Source organism: Lolium rigidum, chromosome 2 (genome assembly GCF_022539505.1).
Source record: "Lolium rigidum isolate FL_2022 chromosome 2, APGP_CSIRO_Lrig_0.1, whole genome shotgun sequence".
Taxonomy (NCBI): Eukaryota; Viridiplantae; Streptophyta; class Magnoliopsida; order Poales; family Poaceae; genus Lolium; species Lolium rigidum.
In genome coordinates, this window is record NC_061509.1 from 270954597 (window position 1) to 270971908 (window position 17312).

At 42.6% G+C, this 17312-nt stretch overlaps 2 protein-coding genes across 4 annotated transcripts; both read left to right on the plus strand.

Moving 5' to 3' along the window:
• Nucleotides 1-6733: 6733 nt before the first annotated feature.
• LOC124693442 (coatomer subunit beta'-2-like) lies at nucleotides 6734-13301 on the plus strand. 2 transcript variants are annotated; one of them, XM_047226918.1, is made up of 11 exons: nucleotides 6734-6777; nucleotides 6878-7201; nucleotides 8245-8265; nucleotides 8354-8424; nucleotides 8528-8594; nucleotides 9126-9162; nucleotides 9246-9604; nucleotides 9697-9828; nucleotides 9936-10084; nucleotides 10212-10280; nucleotides 12918-13301. In XM_047226918.1, the coding sequence occupies exons 1-11, from the start codon at nucleotides 6754-6756 to the stop codon at nucleotides 13096-13098; spliced, it is 1434 nt and encodes a 477-aa protein (XP_047082874.1). In that variant the 5' UTR covers nucleotides 6734-6753; the 3' UTR covers nucleotides 13099-13301. The 2 variants fall into 2 exon arrangements, with proteins under 2 accessions (XP_047082874.1, XP_047082875.1); XM_047226919.1 differs by lacking the exon at nucleotides 12918-13301 and adding an exon at nucleotides 12323-12673.
• A 1033-nt stretch (nucleotides 13302-14334) lies between these two features.
• On the plus strand, nucleotides 14335-15823 carry LOC124693443 (F-box protein PP2-B11-like). Of its 2 annotated transcripts, XR_007000021.1 has the most exons (4): nucleotides 14335-14625; nucleotides 14739-14875; nucleotides 15002-15552; nucleotides 15742-15823. XR_007000021.1 is itself a non-coding variant. In XM_047226920.1 (3 exons), exons 1-3 carry the CDS (start codon nucleotides 14356-14358, stop codon nucleotides 15492-15494), a joined length of 900 nt encoding a protein of 299 aa, XP_047082876.1. In that variant the 5' UTR covers nucleotides 14335-14355; the 3' UTR covers nucleotides 15495-15660. The 2 variants fall into 2 exon arrangements, 1 of the variants encoding a protein (XP_047082876.1); XM_047226920.1 differs by lacking the exon at nucleotides 15742-15823 and having other exon boundaries at nucleotides 15002-15660.
• Nucleotides 15824-17312: the final 1489 nt, after the last annotated feature.

Consider the following 17312-nt stretch of genomic DNA (forward strand, 5'->3'; position numbering starts at 1 on the left):
GAATAGTTGATGGCGTCCCCGTAAGCATGGTTATCGCACAACAAGCAACTTAATAAGAGATAAAGTGCATAAGTACATATTCAATACCACAATAGTTTTAAAGCTATTTGTCCCATGAGCTATATATTGTAAAGGTGAATGATGGAATTTTAAAGGTAGCACTCAAGCAATTTACTTTGGAATGGCGGATAAATACCATGTAGTAGGTAGGTATGGTGGACACAAATGGCATAGTGCTTGGCTCAAGGATTTTGGATGCATGAGAAGTATTCCCTCTCGATACAAGGTTTAGGCTAGCAAGGTTATTTGAAACAAACACAAGGATGAACGGTGCAGCAAAACTCACATAAAAGACATATTGTAAACATTATAAGACTCTACACCGTCTTCCTTGTTGTTCAAAACTCAATACTAGATATTATCTAGACTCTAGAGAAACCAAATATGCAAACCAAATTAGCAAGCTCTAAGTGTTTCTTCATTAATGGGTGCAAAGTATATGATGCAAGAGCTTAAACATGAGCACAACAATTGCCAAGTATCAAATTATCCAAGACATTTTAGAATTACTACATGTAGCATTTTCCAATTCCAACCATATAACAATTTAACGAAGAAGAAACTTCGCCATGAATATTATGAGTAAAGCCTAAGGACATACTTGTCCATATGCTACAGCGGAGCGTGTCTCTCTCCCATACAGTGAATGCTAGGATCCATTTTATTCAAACAAAACAAAAACAAAACAAACCGACGCTCCAAGCAAAGTGCATAAGATGTGACGGAATAAAAATATAGTTTCGGGGAGGAACCCCATAATGTTGTCGATGAAGAAGGGGATGCCTTGGGCATCCCCAAGCTTAGACGCTTGAGTCTTCTTAGAATATGCAGGGGTGAACCACAGGGGCATCCCCAAGCTTAGAGCTTTCACTCTCCTTGATCATATTGTATCATACTCCTCTCTTGATCCTTGAAAACTTACTCCACACCAAACTCGAAACAACTCATTAGAGGGTTAGTGCACAATAAAAATTAACATGTTCAGAGGTGACACAATCATTCTTAACACTTCTGGATATTGCATAAAGCTACTCGGATATTAATGGATCAAAGAAATTCATCCAACATAGCAAAAGAGGCAATGCGAAATAAAAGGCAGAATCTGTCAAAACAGAACAGTCCGTAAAGATGGATTTTATTAGGGCACCAGACTTGCTCAAATGAAAATGCCCAAATTGAACGAAAGTTGCGTACATATCTGAGGATCACTCACGTAAATTGGCTTAATTTTCTGAGTTACCTACAGAGAATTAGACCCAGATTCGTGACAGCAAAGAAATCTGTTTCTGCGCAGTAATCCAAATCTAGTATTTACTTTACTATCAAAGACTTTACTTGGCACAAAAAAACATGAAACTAAGATAAGGAGATGTTGCTACAGTAATAAACAACTTCCAAGACTCAAATATAAAACAAAAATACCGTAGTAAAAACATGGGTTGTCTCCCATAAGCGCTTTTCTTTAACGCCTTTCAGCTAGGCGCAGAAAGTGTAACTCAAGTAACATCAAGAGATGAAGCATCAACATCATAATTTGTTCTAATAATAGAATCATAAGGTAACTTCATTCTCTTTCTAGGGAAGTGTTCCATACCTTTCTTGAGAGGAAATTGATATTTAATATTACCTTCCTTCATATCAATAGTAGCACCAACGGTTCGAAGAAATGGTCTTCCCAATATAATGGGGCAAGATGCATTGCATTCAATATCCAAGACAACAAAATCAACGGGGACAAGGTTATTGTTAACCATAATATGAACATTATCAACTCTCCCCAAAGGTTTCTTTTTAGCATTATCAGCGAGATTAACATCCAGATAACAGTTTTTCATTGGTGGCAAGTCAAGCATATCATAAACTTTCTTAGGCATAACAGAAATACTTGCACCAAGATCACATAAAGCATTACAATCAAAATCTTTGACCCTCATTTTAATGATGGGCTCCCAACCATACTCTAGCTTTCTAGGAATAGAAGTTTCAAGTTTTAGTTTCTCTTCTCTAGCTTTTATGAGAGCATTTGTAATATGTTTTGTGAAAGCCAAGTTTACAGCGCGGACTCTTAGCAAGTTTTTGTAAGAACTTTATAACTTCAGAGATGTGGCAATCATCAAAATCTAAATCATTACAATCTAAAGCAATGGGATTATCATCCCCAAGGTTGGAAAAAAATTCAGCAGTTTTATCACAAGCAGTTTCGACAGTTTTAGCAGTTTCGAGTAATTTTGCGCGCTTTGCACTAGGAGTAGAAACATTGCCAACACCAATTATTTTATCATTGATAGTAGGAGGTGCAGCAACATGTGAATCATTAGCATTGCTAGTGGTGGTAATAGTCCAAACTTTAGCTACATTTTTCTCTTTAGCTAGTTTTTCATTTTCTTCTCTATCCCACCTAGCACGCAGTTCAGCCATTAATCTTATATTCTCATTAATTCTAACTTGGATGGCATTTGCTGTAGTAACAATTTTATTTTCAATATCCCTATTAGGCATAACTTTCGATTTCAAAAAATCAACATCAGAGGCAAGACTATCAACCTTAGAAGCGAGAATATCAATTTTATTGAGCTTTTCCTCAACAGATTTGTTAAAGGCAGTTTGTGTACTAATAAATTCTTTAAGCATAGCTTCAAGTCCAGGGGGTGTATTCCTATTATTGTTGTAAGAATTCCCATAAGAATTAGCATAACCGTTACCATTATTATAAGGATATGGCCTATAGTTATTACTAGAATTGTTCCGATAAGCATTGTTGTTGAAATTATTATTTTTAATGAAGTTTACATCAACATGTTCTTCTTGGGCAACCAATGAAGCTAACGGAACATTATTAGGATCAACATTAGTCCTATCATTCACAAGCATAGACATAATAGCATCAACCTTATCATTCAAGGAAGAGGATTCTTCAACAGAATTTACCTTCTTATCTTGTGGAGCTCTTTCCGTGTGCCATTCAGAGTAATTAACCATCATATTATCAAGAAGCTTTGTTGCTTCACCAAGAGTGATGGACATAAAGGTACCTCCAGCAGCTGAATCCAATAAATTCCGCGAAGAAAAATTTAGTCCTGCATAGAAGGTTTGGATGATCATCCAAGTAGTCAATCCATGTGTTGGGCAATTTTTAACCAAAGATTTCATTCTTTCCCAAGCTTGAGCAACATGTTCATTATCTACTTGTTTAAAATTCATTATGCTACTCCTCAAAGATATAATTTTAGCAGGGGGATAATATCTACCAATAAAAGCATCCTTGCATTTAGTCCAGGAATCAATACTATTCTTAGGCAGAGATAGCAACCAATCTTTAGCTCTTCCTCTTAATGAGAAAGGAAACAATTTTAATTTTATAATGTCACCATCTACATCTTTATACTTTTGCATTTCACACAATTCAACAAAATTATTGAGATGGGCAGCAGCATCATCATAACTAACACCAGAAAATTGCTCTCGCATAACAAGATTCAGTAAAGCAGGTTTAATTTCAAAGAATTCTGCTGTAGTAGCAGGTGGAGCAATAGGTGTGCATAAGAAATCGTTATTATTTGTGCTAGTGAAGTCACACAACTTAATATTTTCAGGGGTGGCCATTTTAGCAGTAGTAAATAAAACAAACTAGATAAAGTAAATACAAGTAACTAATTTTTTTGTGTTTTTGATATAGCAAACAAGATAGTAAATAAAGTAAAGCTAGCAACTAATTTTTTTGTGTTTTGATATAATGCAGCAAACAAAGTAGTAAATAAAATAAAGTAAGACAAAAACAAAGTAAAGAGGTTGGGAAGTGGAGACTCCCCTTGCAGCGTGTCTTGATCTCCCGGCAACGGCGCCGGAAAATATGCTTGGTGCGTAGTTGACGTGGGAGTTAGAAATCTTTATGGTGTAGCTTTTCTTCGGTTCCCGGCAACGGTGCCGGAAAATATGCTTGATGGCGTGTAATTCACACGTTCGTTGGGAACCCCAAGAGGAAGGTATGATGCGCACGGCGGCAAGTTTTCCCTCAGAAAGAAACCAAGGTTTATCGAACCAGGAGGAGCCAAGAAGCTCGTTGAAGGTTGATGGCGGCGGGATGTAGTGCGGCGCAACACCAGGGATTCCGGCGCCAACGTGGAACCTGCACAACACAACCAAAGTACTTTGCCCCAACGAAACAGTGAGGTTGTCAATCTCACCGGCTTTCTGTAACAAAGGATTAACCGTATTGTGTGGAAGATGATTGTTTGCAAGAAAACAGTAAAGAACAAGTATTGCAGCAGATTTGTATTTCAGTATAAAAGAATGGACCGGGGTCCACAGTTCACTAGAGGTGTCTCTCCCATAAGATAAAAGCATGTTGGGTGAACAAATTACGATCGGGCAATTGACAAATAGAGAGGGCATAACAATGCACATACATGTCATGATAAGTATAGTGAGATTTAATTGGGCATTACGACAAAGTACATAGACCGCCATCCAACTGCATCTATGCCTAAAAAGTCCACCTTCGAGGTTATCATCCGAACCCCTTCCGAGTATTAAGTTGCAAAGCAACTGGACAATTGCATTAAGTATGGTGCGTAATGTAATCAACAACTACATCCTCGGACATAGCATCAATGTTTTATCCCTAGTGGCAACGAGCACAACACAACCTTAGAACTTTCTCGTCACCGTCCCGGTGTCAATGGAGGCATGAACCCACTATCGAGCATAAATACTCCCTCTTGGAGTTAAGAGCAAAAACTTGGCCAGAGCCTCTACTAATAACGGAGAGCATGCAAGATCATAAACAACACATAGGTAATAACTTGATAATTAACATAACATGGTATTCTCTATCCATCGGATCCCGACAAACAAAACATATATCATTACAGATAGATGATCTTGATCATGTTAGGCAGCTCACAAGACCCAACAATGAAGCACAATGAGGAGAAGACAACCATCTAGCTACTGCTATGGACCCATAGTCCAGGGGTGAACTACTCACTCATCACTCCGGAGGCGACCATGGCGGTGAAGAGTCCTCCGGGAGATGAATCCCCTCTCCGGCGAGGTGCCGGAGGAGATCTCCAGAATCCCCCGAGATGGGATTGGCGGCGGCGGCGTCTCTGGAAGGTTTTCCGTATCGTGGTTCTTCGTTTTGGGGTTTTCGCGACGGAGGCTTTAAGTAGGCGGAAGGGCAACGTGGGGGGCCACACGAGGGCCCCACACCATAGGTCGGCGCGGCCAGGGCCTGGGCCGCGCCGCCCTATGGTGGCGGCGCCTCGTGGCCCCACTTCGACTCCTCTTCGGTCTTCCGGAAGCTTCGTGGCAAAATAGGACCCCGGGCGTTGATTTCGTCCAATTCCGAGAATATTTCGTTACTAGGATTTCGAAACCAAAAACAGCAGAAAACAAGAATCGGCTCTTCGGCATCTTGTTAATAGGTTAGTTCCAGAAAATGCACGAATATGACATAAAGTGTGCATAAAACATGTAGATATCATCAATAATGTGGCATGGAACATAAGAAATTATCGATACGTCGGAGACGTATCACTCGCCGACGTTCAATCCAGCTTGCAGCAGCACTCACACATTCCCCATGGGCAAGTTCTAGAGGATCAACATGATCTAAATCTCCCCAAAGATGCTCTAACCCAGCCACATATGCCATCACAGTTTTGTTTCCTTGTTTCAAGTCATGCACTTTATCCTCAATGTGAGCAATCAACATAATGTTCCCCTTTCGAGAATAGAGATTTGATAGGGTGTCCCATACCTCTGAACCTTTTGTGAGTGCCTCTATAGAAGAAGCAATGTTAGGAACCAAAGAGTTAAGCAACCATGCCACAATCAGACAATTTATGGCATTCCACTTTTTCCATTTCGGACTGGTCTTGTCCGTTGGTTCTGCAGCTTCACCACTCAGACGTTCATCCAGCCCCTTCGAGTTCAAAATCAACATTGACCACCGGAGATAGTTGGCCACTCCTTCCAACTTGATTTCATTCGCCGGCAGCTCAAGTTTCTGACCGATGTCGGTATGGGGAATGATTGCTCCCCCTCCAGCAGATCCTCCTCCATCTCCTTTGGTAGTGATAAGTTCTGCTAGCTTCTCCAGAGCCTTGGCAAAATCCCCGTTGTCCCCCATGCTTGACACCAAACTAACCTCTCAAAAACACCAAAGGGCTTACCCGCAGGATGCCCTCTTCATCTCCTTACTTGTCACTGCTTTGCCCTCCTTGCCGCCGCAGCAGCCTGCTTCCTTCCTCTTCCTCTTCCTCTTCCTCTTCCTCCTCCTAGCTGCCACAGCAGACTAGGCTTCCAGATCAGCAGTCCTTCCCGTCGCTGCCCTCACTGCCCCTTGCTCTGATACCATGTGGATAGAGGTGAGGGCCTAACCTGAGGTAGAAGGAGGCTGCAGGGAGGAACTCTCTCTTCTTAGGGTTACAGAGATAGAAGCACCTTATGGCCAGATGGGCCACAACAGAGAACAAGAGGACAGCCCAACAGATACACCAACAGTTATCCAACATTTAATGTTTGAGGTGAAGCACAAAAGTAAACGAGAGTTATCAAAAAAATTAGATTAGATAGGACTAGAAGGGTACACATATCCAGCCGCTATAGTTTTCATTAATTCTGACGAGACACTTATCATACATACTGGTTTGCATGCAGGACTCTAACATGTTTGCTCCGGATAAATCGATGGAAGTTGACTACCTGTCAAAGGTTTAATTGCCTACCCAGTTATTCCTTATGTATTTTGTTCTGTAGCACAGAAAATTTCCAATCAAGATGGTCATTAACCGTAAAATTTCATATGATGCAGGTGATCGTAGGCCCCGGCAGGCTACCTGATAATGTCCATCTCCAGTCGCCCTCACTCGAGCTAGTAAACAATACAGACCAACACGTGGCATTTAGGTTCAAGCGGAAAGGCGGTATTTTGCATGCCAAATCCACTCACACTATCGTTGTAGGATGTACAGATGGAGTGTTCCTTGAATGCAGCATATCGGGGGATAGGTACGTGACATTTAAAGATCAGTCTGAGTGTAATGAATTTTTCGAGGAAGCCAAAGAGATGGGGAATGTTGTGCATGAGCTGGCACTGGAAGGTATTTTTACTCGCCAAGGAGAGACACCATTTCCGGTAAGTTAGTTCATATTTTTAAGAAACATTTGTGCGCACTGTTTCCCGTCCAAAGCTGCTACGGCACTTGATACTCAATCTTCAAAAAGATAAAAAAAAGGCCAATATGCGTCCATTGTGTCTTTGCCCTACTACTTTTTCAATGGCAGCAACAGAATGGCCATAACAACTAATTAATTGGGTGATTTGATGCATATCAAGCGAGAAACCATAGTTTTTCTCTATTAAAATACATCGAAAATTTGTTGTACAGTTAAATATGTTCAAAATATTTGCCCATCAAAATAATTTGCATGTCTTGCTCTTTCTCAAGGAGAACTATTTTTTATAAGTTTCTACTCCCTACATTTTAGATAAAAATGACTTTTGTACATTGAACGATCCTTAATATGTATCCTTGCCATAAATTTTCCTACACATGCAATTGAAAATTAGGAAAAAGAATTTTACATCTATGGTTTAGGACAAATATATTTATACTATTATCCAGCTTACTAATTTACCCTTTTTTATATGTATTTTAGTAGTCAAAGTAAGAAACTTTGATTACATGCTCTCTAGTAAGTCATAATGTATTTTACGCAAAGAATTGTTATATAGTCCCTTCTTTTCTAAATATATGACGTTTTGGGAGTTTATTTTGAACTCCCAAAAAGTCTTATGTTTATAAACAGAGGGTGTCTTATGTAGCTGGTGCCGACCGGCCTTGATACATATGAACCAATTATGAAAATATCATACACGTAGAATATGGGTAGAAGTTTATCCTTGTAGTGTTTTAAACATGATTTTTTACATATGTGCAAAATATGATGAACTGGAGCAAGTTTAGTAATAGGGGCTTATGATGAACTGGACCAATATCTTAACAGTCTAAATTTAACTAAGATTCTAATTGCATGCTAAGAGGCTTCCAAAGTGGCACTGAAATACCATCTACCACCCACGTTAGCTGCATCTATACACTCATATGTTTCCTTTTCATTTGTCTCATCTTTCTGCTGTTGTTGGCCTTTTACATGGATGGTGCTACGGTGTGGCAGGCAATCCCACCTATTACAAAGGTAGTCTCTTCTTTTTCGCTTCCACATATAGATCCTGACTTTGAGCTAGCAGTTATCGAATGTTGACGAGAGGTTTCCTTGAAATCAGATCATCGTGGGTTTGAGCCGTAATGATTTTGCCGAACTGTGTGCCCTGGATGTACACCCAACAGACCGATTGTGAGTGTATAACCTTATATTCACTAAAATGTCTAATAGTTTTTTCAAGTGAATGTTGGTGATGCCATTATCCTTCGCTAACAATTTTGTTTTGATCACACAGGATTTTAACAGGTTATGAAAGTGGAAGCCGCTACAGTGAGGTTCGCCTGCACAATTATGATACGCCGGCAAGTCAACACATTCTCTCAGTATAATTATTGCATGTACTTCTAGTTCCGTATCTATATATGAACATACTCCCTCCGTTCTGATTTAGTCTACATTCTAGAAAAAATGAGACAAACTAGTATTGCATTTATTAGTACTACTTAGATATGTGAACAACCAATCAAAGCTACATTGAAAATAACAACAACCAATAAAGAGAGCAAAAACACTTCATTTTCAGTGTTGTTGTTGACTAAAAGCTAGAATGTAGAGTATTTCAGAACAAATTTTGAAGCTAGAATGTAGACTATTTCAGAACGGAGGGAGTACTTCTTACCCATAAGAGGTGTATTTTTTGGTTTGGCGATGGCCCCTTTTTGTGTAGTCTAAAAATAACCACTCTCTTTTTCTCTTTTGCATTGAATCGTTTTTTCACTGCTATTACTAGATATGCAATTTTTTTTTGAAAAGACTACATTTTATTGGCAGATGAAAATGTATCCTTCTTTTTCTTGAGTTCAACTAATAAATTCATGTGTATGTACTATCAGGACATGGCCCCTCTGCGCACAGTCTGCGGTACAAAACGTATACTTCTGATATGATTATCTAACAAGAAATGTCTTTTGTGTCCTACTGTTATACTGATAAGATGATGGCCCTTCCTGCAGCTTATTGCGTTAAATTTGTTGCACAAAAACAACAGTTTGTAGCTGCGACATCTGATGGTTTCATCCATGTGTACAATTATGGAAGGGGTATTCAAAAAATAATTAGTTTCAAATCTGCTGACTACTTTGATATAAGAGTGGCCGATCATTCAACCAAATCGTATGTTAGTTCACTATCAGCTGGCCCGATAAAACTTTGGGGCTGGAACAAAGGCTCGCCAAATCTCATTAACGAAAACACGGACTGGAAGTGCACACAAACATTTGAGGCTGTACAGTATTGTCTTGAGTGGCCTGCTGTATTTAACCCGAAGGACACGAACTGTTTTGTTGTTGCTTCAGATGATTTCACAATAAAGGTTTAAGTTTCTCTTTTCTTTTACTGAAACCCAAATTTGATGAAGCTGAGCCTTGATACCTGCTACACTGATTGCGAATGCTTGGTGATTAGGTGTCGTACGTTGATTCTCCTACATCTAACTACACACTCTCTGGGCATTCTGACAAAGTAAACTGCTTGGAATTCTTTAAACGTAATGATCAACACTATTTGATCACTGGATCTAATGATTGTACTGCCAAGGTATATACGTCATTTTCATTCATAAATAAACTATTTTAGTAACCACACCAGTTATAATAATACACTACCTTTAGAAAATAATGCACGTTTTCTGTTCATGTAATCAGATATGGGACTTGCAGAAAAAAACATGTGTTCATACATTGAGAGCTTTCATGTCTCCTGTTCATTCTGTCGTTTCCCTACGAGACCTTCCATATCTAATTTTAAGTTCAGAAGATGGCATTATTCATATCTGGAACTCCAGAAATTCCAGGTAACTACTCACCAGACTGTATCATCACATACGTAAAATGCAGGCTTACGCATCCTTACTGATAATTTCCATATGATCTAACTACAATTTCGGCGGATTCCGAAACCGGTTGCATCATATTCTGCAGGCTTGAGCGGATGGTTACCTTTGCCACCATCGGAAACATTCCGCATCTCTATTTGATGGGGACAAGAAGGTAATTGACCATTTAACTATATTACCTGCCTTTTCCGTTCTTGGTTCAACTATGTAAGACAATGATTGATGCCACCACACCTTGTCTTTTCACGGATCTTGTTCAGTTTGAATTAGAGGGTAATTTGTTAGGCATATAGTTCGGTTGTGATAGGACTCTACATTTCATTTTGTCTCTATCCTTTGCGTACTCTATATCATACATGTATCTAAGTTGCTTCCCTCATTACACGGTATGAAGATTCAATTTGGGTTTCAATTTCTTTAACCACCCCGTGGCGACAACTCATGCACAAGTTGCTTCCCTCATAACACATCTATCATTGTCTGACCCTAGTCTCCATGCACTTCAGCTGTGGACTCCATGTAGTTGTCACCTCTTTACTGCAGAATAGCCTGTCGGTGGCTCTTTGAGCCGTCTCTAGTGGCTACTTCGTGTCATTTATCCCTCCATTACTGCAGAATAGCCTGTTGGTGGCGTGGCAAAAACAACGTTAGTGGCGTGTATTTGACACACCAGCCCCGTGCCACCAGTAACAAAAATACTCGTGGCGTGCAGTGACATACCACTATTTGTTTGTGAAAATTTTAAAAAATAGCAGATGCTTTTTATAAATTTTGATAGCAATATTATACCAGAACAGTAATTTATACACTAGAACAACAATACATATAACAGAACAGTATAATAGGATATAACATCTTCCGCAAGCTGCCACTAGTGAATTTAACTAGCTAGCTAAAGTAGCAAATTATTGATTCAACTATAGTTGATGCACTAGGCAGTTATCACATATGTTCGAACTAATGGAAAGAGGCAATGCAGTATATTTATATTCAACACTCCCCCTCATATCTAGGCTATTTTAGTCTTTAGCGTGGGTTTCGGTGTAGGCCATAGATTCTTTTTTCTTTGTTTTTTAATGTTGTGTGAGAAGGTCTCGAACTTGAGACCTCTTGGCTCTGATACCATATAGAATTGATGCACTAGCAAATTATCCCAAAAGTCCGAATTGATGGAAAGAGGCAATGCCGTATATTTATATTCAGCGGGGATAAATTTGTCAGCCTTCATATCTAATTTCTGTGTTGGCAAGAGAGCTACGCTGTGCCTGAGATTGCGATGAAAAAAGCTCCATAATTGAGGACCACACATTAACACAATGTTCGACACCAAGGACATGAGACAGGATGTCGGGAGATAGGGAGTTTGAGAAACCAACTCAGAACTTGTTGATCTCGGGCGAGCCACATGCCATAGAGGGGATTGGGAACCATCTTGATTTTCTTGTCATTGTCTTCCTCCTCAAGAGTTTCTGGTGCCGTGGCATCGGAGTCGTCAAGCAGCCCCAAGACAAGAGCAGCATGAACGGCGGGAAGAACAACATCTTCATAGGAGGAAGTTCGCCCACGTGACTTTATCCGAGGGAGGCGCCCCAAGAACAGCCGCCATTGCGGTTGTCGAGGAAGAAGACACCATTGGGGAGGAGGGTGGGTTTTTTTTTGTAGTCACCAACGATCAAAACGTCGAGCGGAATCAGATCTTGAGGGGGCGCTGATCTTGATCAGCACCTTGGTCTTCTTCATTTTCTTCTAGGAATCGATCAAACTGGGGAACCGATCTAGGGTTTTGTGGCTTTGTTTCGGGAACGAGCTAGATTAGGGAAAGAGCCGGCGTATCGTTCCCGCTAATCCCATATCGCCATCCCAAGGTCATACACTGCACGTCTCCTCGCACGATTGTCTGTGCTCCGCCTAGAACTACTGGCATCTTGGCGGTCATCTTCAATAATCTCAGAAGATTCTTTGTCAGAGGTCTTGTAAAAAACGCCGTTGTAAAACATGGTCGAGATAGAACAAGCACCTCCTCCCAGCTTCCATTCCGTAGGCATTTGCAGATGAATAAGATACATACTGCATGTTGAACAAGATATGTCTATGGGTACTACCACTATTTATATAGGAAAATGACACACTTGTTACCATTGTTCTCATTTTTTTAATCATGCCAAACTCGTAAATCATGGTGTCCTTATATGGCAGGGTTGTGATTGAAAGACGTGGTACCATATCATTCATGGATATCGACAACGAAGGCAGTGCAGTGACTTCTTCACAGTTGTAATAGCAGATACACACACATTTACACGAAGAGTTATATAGTTTACGCTATTCTGTATGTCGGTTTACGAACTGTGTTTTGATTCGGCATGGGGAGTTCTTTGTTGCATATGGTTGATTTGCTCACTCAATCTGGCAAATACCGTTTGTTGTTTTCACTGGTATTCTGATTGTGTCTACCACCTGACAATTTGGCCTCGTACTGTTTCGTTCGAAGTTCGAACATCCTTCATTGGAGCTTAGACTACACCTGCGCGTGAGAATCTGTCCATTGGTCCCGAAGCTTGGATAATAATAGAAGTTCAGTGTGCTACTTTTCACCTAATTGTTGTATTTTGAAGCTATCCAAGACAAATTCCAGAGGACAACCTGTACTAATATCGTTTGTAAACTTTGATGTCTACATTACTTTTTGTACAGTATAATTTTCCCATCAGCACAATTTGGCTTGGTTCGGTGGGAATGGTCTGTCAGCCCAACTGGCCGCTTAATACTTGATCTCTTCTTATTTATACAGACCCGGTCTAGATCTTTGCCATCAGGGGTACACGTCCGCCCTGTGTGTGACTGAGAATGCCAATGAGTCAAAGCACCCTGGACATACCATCATCTCAGGGAGAATGATTTGCTCCGTGCTTCGTGTTGATATGACTATGTGTGGTCAAAATCACTCTTGGCGGGCAGGATGGTATTTGTAGAGCTTGGCGCTGATGACAGGTGAATTCCGGGCAATTAGCACCAGCCACCTGGGGAGCTCCTCGGCCAGCTTGGGATTTGCGCACTAGTGGCATACGGAAGGGGGCTTGACTGTACGAAGTGGTAGTTGTTCCAAGAAGCTCGTGGTTCATTACATCCATTTAGATGAGTCCGTGTCTGGCGCACAGACCACTGCACGTACTATTGGCGGAATCAGCCAAATCAGAGCTGAGCTTCACTGGACCTGTAATCATGGCAAGCGGCACACTCTGAGCGAGCGAGGTGACATGGCTTGTGATATGGACCTTGCGGGCTTTCGATATCTGATATGGTGGAAAATCAAGTTTGTAATCCCATAGGGAACGTATATATAGCTGATTTGTATTGCAGCATAACTGAAAGGTATGAACTGAAATTTTGGTGATACAACTTAGACTAAATGCCCCGTGATAATGTGTAGAGTCGAGCGTGTGGGTTCACCTGAGCTGGGTAATCAGTTTAGATGCATTGCGTATGTAGAACATCTGAGTAAATATCAATTCGGCTGGACAGCAGTGTATCCACATCTATGACAGTGGTTTCTCCTGGAAACGCAATGGTTCCGCAAGACATAGTGCCAAAAGCATATGTGAACTTACATCAACATGTGTGACTGCATGACAAAATTGCATGACCAGACTACATCATTGCCAGCGTGATTGCAAGGCAAAACTAGATGACCATACTGGTACATGAAACGCAAAGTCATTTTCGTTATAAATAGGTGAGGCTTGTGAAAGCCAGGGATATACACTTAGGATTCTTACATTTTCTCCCTTTACGATCTCCCGTCTTTGCCACCACAGATACCAACAAGAAACTGCGATTATTTCCGTTCTCTTCAGTTTGCCAAGAATTGGCATCCTCTGGTTCGATCTACAGAGAAGATCTTCCATGATAGTAGAACCTGACATTTCTACTATAACCATCTCGGCAATGTATTCAGAAAGCCCCATAGCCATAGATTTCCAAACCTCACCAGCACGGGAGCATGTAAACAGGAGATGTCTGATATCTTTTGCTCCCCCTTGACACACCGGGCACTCTGGCTGCTACTGCTTAATTCCAATTAATATCCAACAATTAATATAGTATGACGTACGCGTTTTGTGCGCAGTTCCTTCGCCTCTAATCATCATGATCAGTGCCACCAACCCCGTCTGAAATAAAATAAAAGGATTGCATACGTACGTGCAGAACGAGACAGGGGCCGACGATCCATGGAGACGGACGCCTGCGAGATTGAGCGCCTGCCGGATGAGCTCCTCGCGGCGGTGATCTCCCTCACGACGCCTCCCGACGCCTGCCGCGCGGCCGCCGTCTCTCGGGCCTTCCTCGCCGCCGCGGACTCCGACGCCGTATGGTCCCGCTTCTTGCCCCGGGTCCTCCCGTCATTCGCCCAAGGGGAGCTTCCCTGCGCGCCGCCCTCCAAGAAGGCGCTCTTCCGACGCCTCTCCGACGAACCGGCCCTCCTCCCGTGCAAACTGGTGGTACGTACGTGCATATGCCCATGTGTCTTCCATCACTACTCCTGACCGCTTCTTCTTGCTAGATCGGAAATTCAGAATTGGCTAATCGATCGATCTGCATCTTCTTGGTGCAGAGCATGCGTCTAGACAGGGCTACGGGCGCCAAGTGCTACACGCTCTCAGCAAGGGCCCTGCATATTTCGTGGGGCGACAATCCGAACTACTGGGTATGGATCAACCTCGGTTGTGATGAGATCAAAACAAACAAAAGGTGAGAGAGTTCTCAACTGGCATCTTGGGTGTTTTAAAGTATCAATCACTTTGATTTGATGGTGTTCCACCAAATTGTTTCTCCTAGATGTATATGTTATATCCCCTTCCTCTACTTCTATGGCAGCTTCAAGGAAGCAGCTAAACTCCGGGGGGTTTGGTGGCTGGAAATCCGTGGCAAGATTCACAGCATGCTCCTATCCCAAAACTCAGCATATGCTGCTTACATGGTGTTCAAGCTAGCAGACGACGGATTCAGCCAGCTGGATTTCCCGTTTCAGGAGGCATCGATAAGCGTTGGAGGGAGCGAATCAACACGGCAAACTTGCCTCCAAGGATACATGAAGGTTGGAGATAACGGAGTGCCTCGTAAACACCTATTGGTATCAAGGACTAGGCATTTTACATTACTTGGTCCGCGTCTTGATGCAGAACCTCTCACAAATGACATTGTGCTCCCTCGGAAAAGGGCCGATGGCTGGATGGAGGTGGAGCTAGGCGAGTTTTACAATGAGGAAGGTGATGATGGTGAGGTGTCTGTCAGCCTGATGGAGACAAAAGGAGGAGTTTGGAAGGATGGTCTTGTTTTGTGGGGCATCGAAATTAGAGCTAAGCAATGATGCCGATGAGCTTGTAGACTTAAGAAGAATCATGGTACATTTATATCTACAAAAAACAATGTCAATACTATGAATCTTCTGAGAAATAGTTGTTGAAAAGATGCATGTTGTTTTGAGTTGTCGCTAGTAAAACATTTCTTTACATCAAGTTCTTTGTTGTTGCAAAGTGGCTAGATGTTACTAGTCTCACCTCTAAAATAGTTGCTCTGTGTTTGGGGATAATGGTACATTTATATCTACAAAAAAAATGTCAATACTATGAATCTTCTGAGAAATAGTTGCTGAAAAGATGCATGTTGTTTTGAGTTGTCGCTAGTAAAACATTTATTTTACATCAAGTTCTTTGTTGTTGCAAAGTGGCTGAATGTTGCTACTCTCTGACCTCTAAAATAGTTGTTATCTGTCTAGGATAATAGGGGATTTAATTTTCTTGACATGCATTAGGATAATACAAAATGTAGGAACATGATATGAACAGTATGCAAATCGCCTCCAGTCCTCATATGCAAGGGATATTCAAAAACATAATTAGTTTCAATCTTCTGGTTACTTTGATGTAAGAGTGGCCGACACTACCGGAAAAAATGCCACTGCCGTCCGCGAAGTCGTTGCCGTGCGCGGCTTGCACGGCAAAGCCGGCTTTGCTGTCTGGGCACAGTACAACGCACGGTAAATATTTGCCGCACGGCAAAGTTTAGATAAACGGACGGCAAAGATGGTCGCACGGCAAACGATGCAAAAAACGCACGACAAAGAAATACGCACGGCAAAAAACAAGAGGCGCACGGCAAAGAAAACCGAAGCGCACGGCAAAGAGACCACGCACGGCAAAGGTTTTCTTTGCCGAGCACTTTTGAAAAAAAGCACGGCAAAGATTGCAGTATTACAGGCCATAGGATTACGCTTATGTTGAATGGCTGAGATAGATAGTCACCTGGCTAGATGACATGGCACACCCAATTCTCTGGGCCCACCACCACCACTCAACCACCAGCACCCATCCGTGACCACACCCTCTCTCTTATTCATTTTCTCTACACACACGCACAACGCACCAAGGCAGAGAGCGTGGCTCTCAGGGAGACGGGAAGATGGAGCAGCGACGCGGATGGCGGCGCCGGCGAGGAGAGTGGCTCTCCGCACGCGCGGCCACCGTAGGACTCGCCGGCCTGGATGACCGACACTCCGCTCGACGCTCCGCCGGTGTCGACACCCGGTTGCGCCGCTACTCCGCCCGACACCACGCCGCCGGCCTCAACGCCCTCCGCCGCCGCCAGCCGCCGCCTCGATGCCCTCCTCTGCCGCCAGCCAACCCCACTCCACCCGACGCCGCGCCGCCGGCCTCGACGCCCTCCTCCGCCGCCAGCCAACCCCACTCCGCCCGACGCTGCACTGCTGGCCTCGACGCCCTCCTCCGCCGCCAGCCACCGCCTCGACGCCCTCCTCTGCCGCCAGCTTACCACTGGTGGCTCGTCACTGGTGGCTCGCCAGCGCTTGCCCTTTTTTATTTTTCTTGAATTTCTTTGCCGTGCATCGCGGGTCAAATGCGCACGGGAAAGAGGGTGCCGCACAGGAAAGAAGGGCCGCACGGAAAAGGAGGGCGGCTCATGGCAAAGCGGATGATGCACAGCAAAGGCTTTGCCGTGCAGTTTGGTGAGACGCACGGAAACGACCGCTTTGCCGAGCCAAACGTTGCTGTTCGGACTTTGTTGGGCGGGGTTGCACGGCGAAGATTTTGCCGTGCAAATTATGCCCTTTGCCGTTTAATTTGCTTGTACGGCAACATCTTCTTCTCCCGTGGTGCGATCATTCAACCAA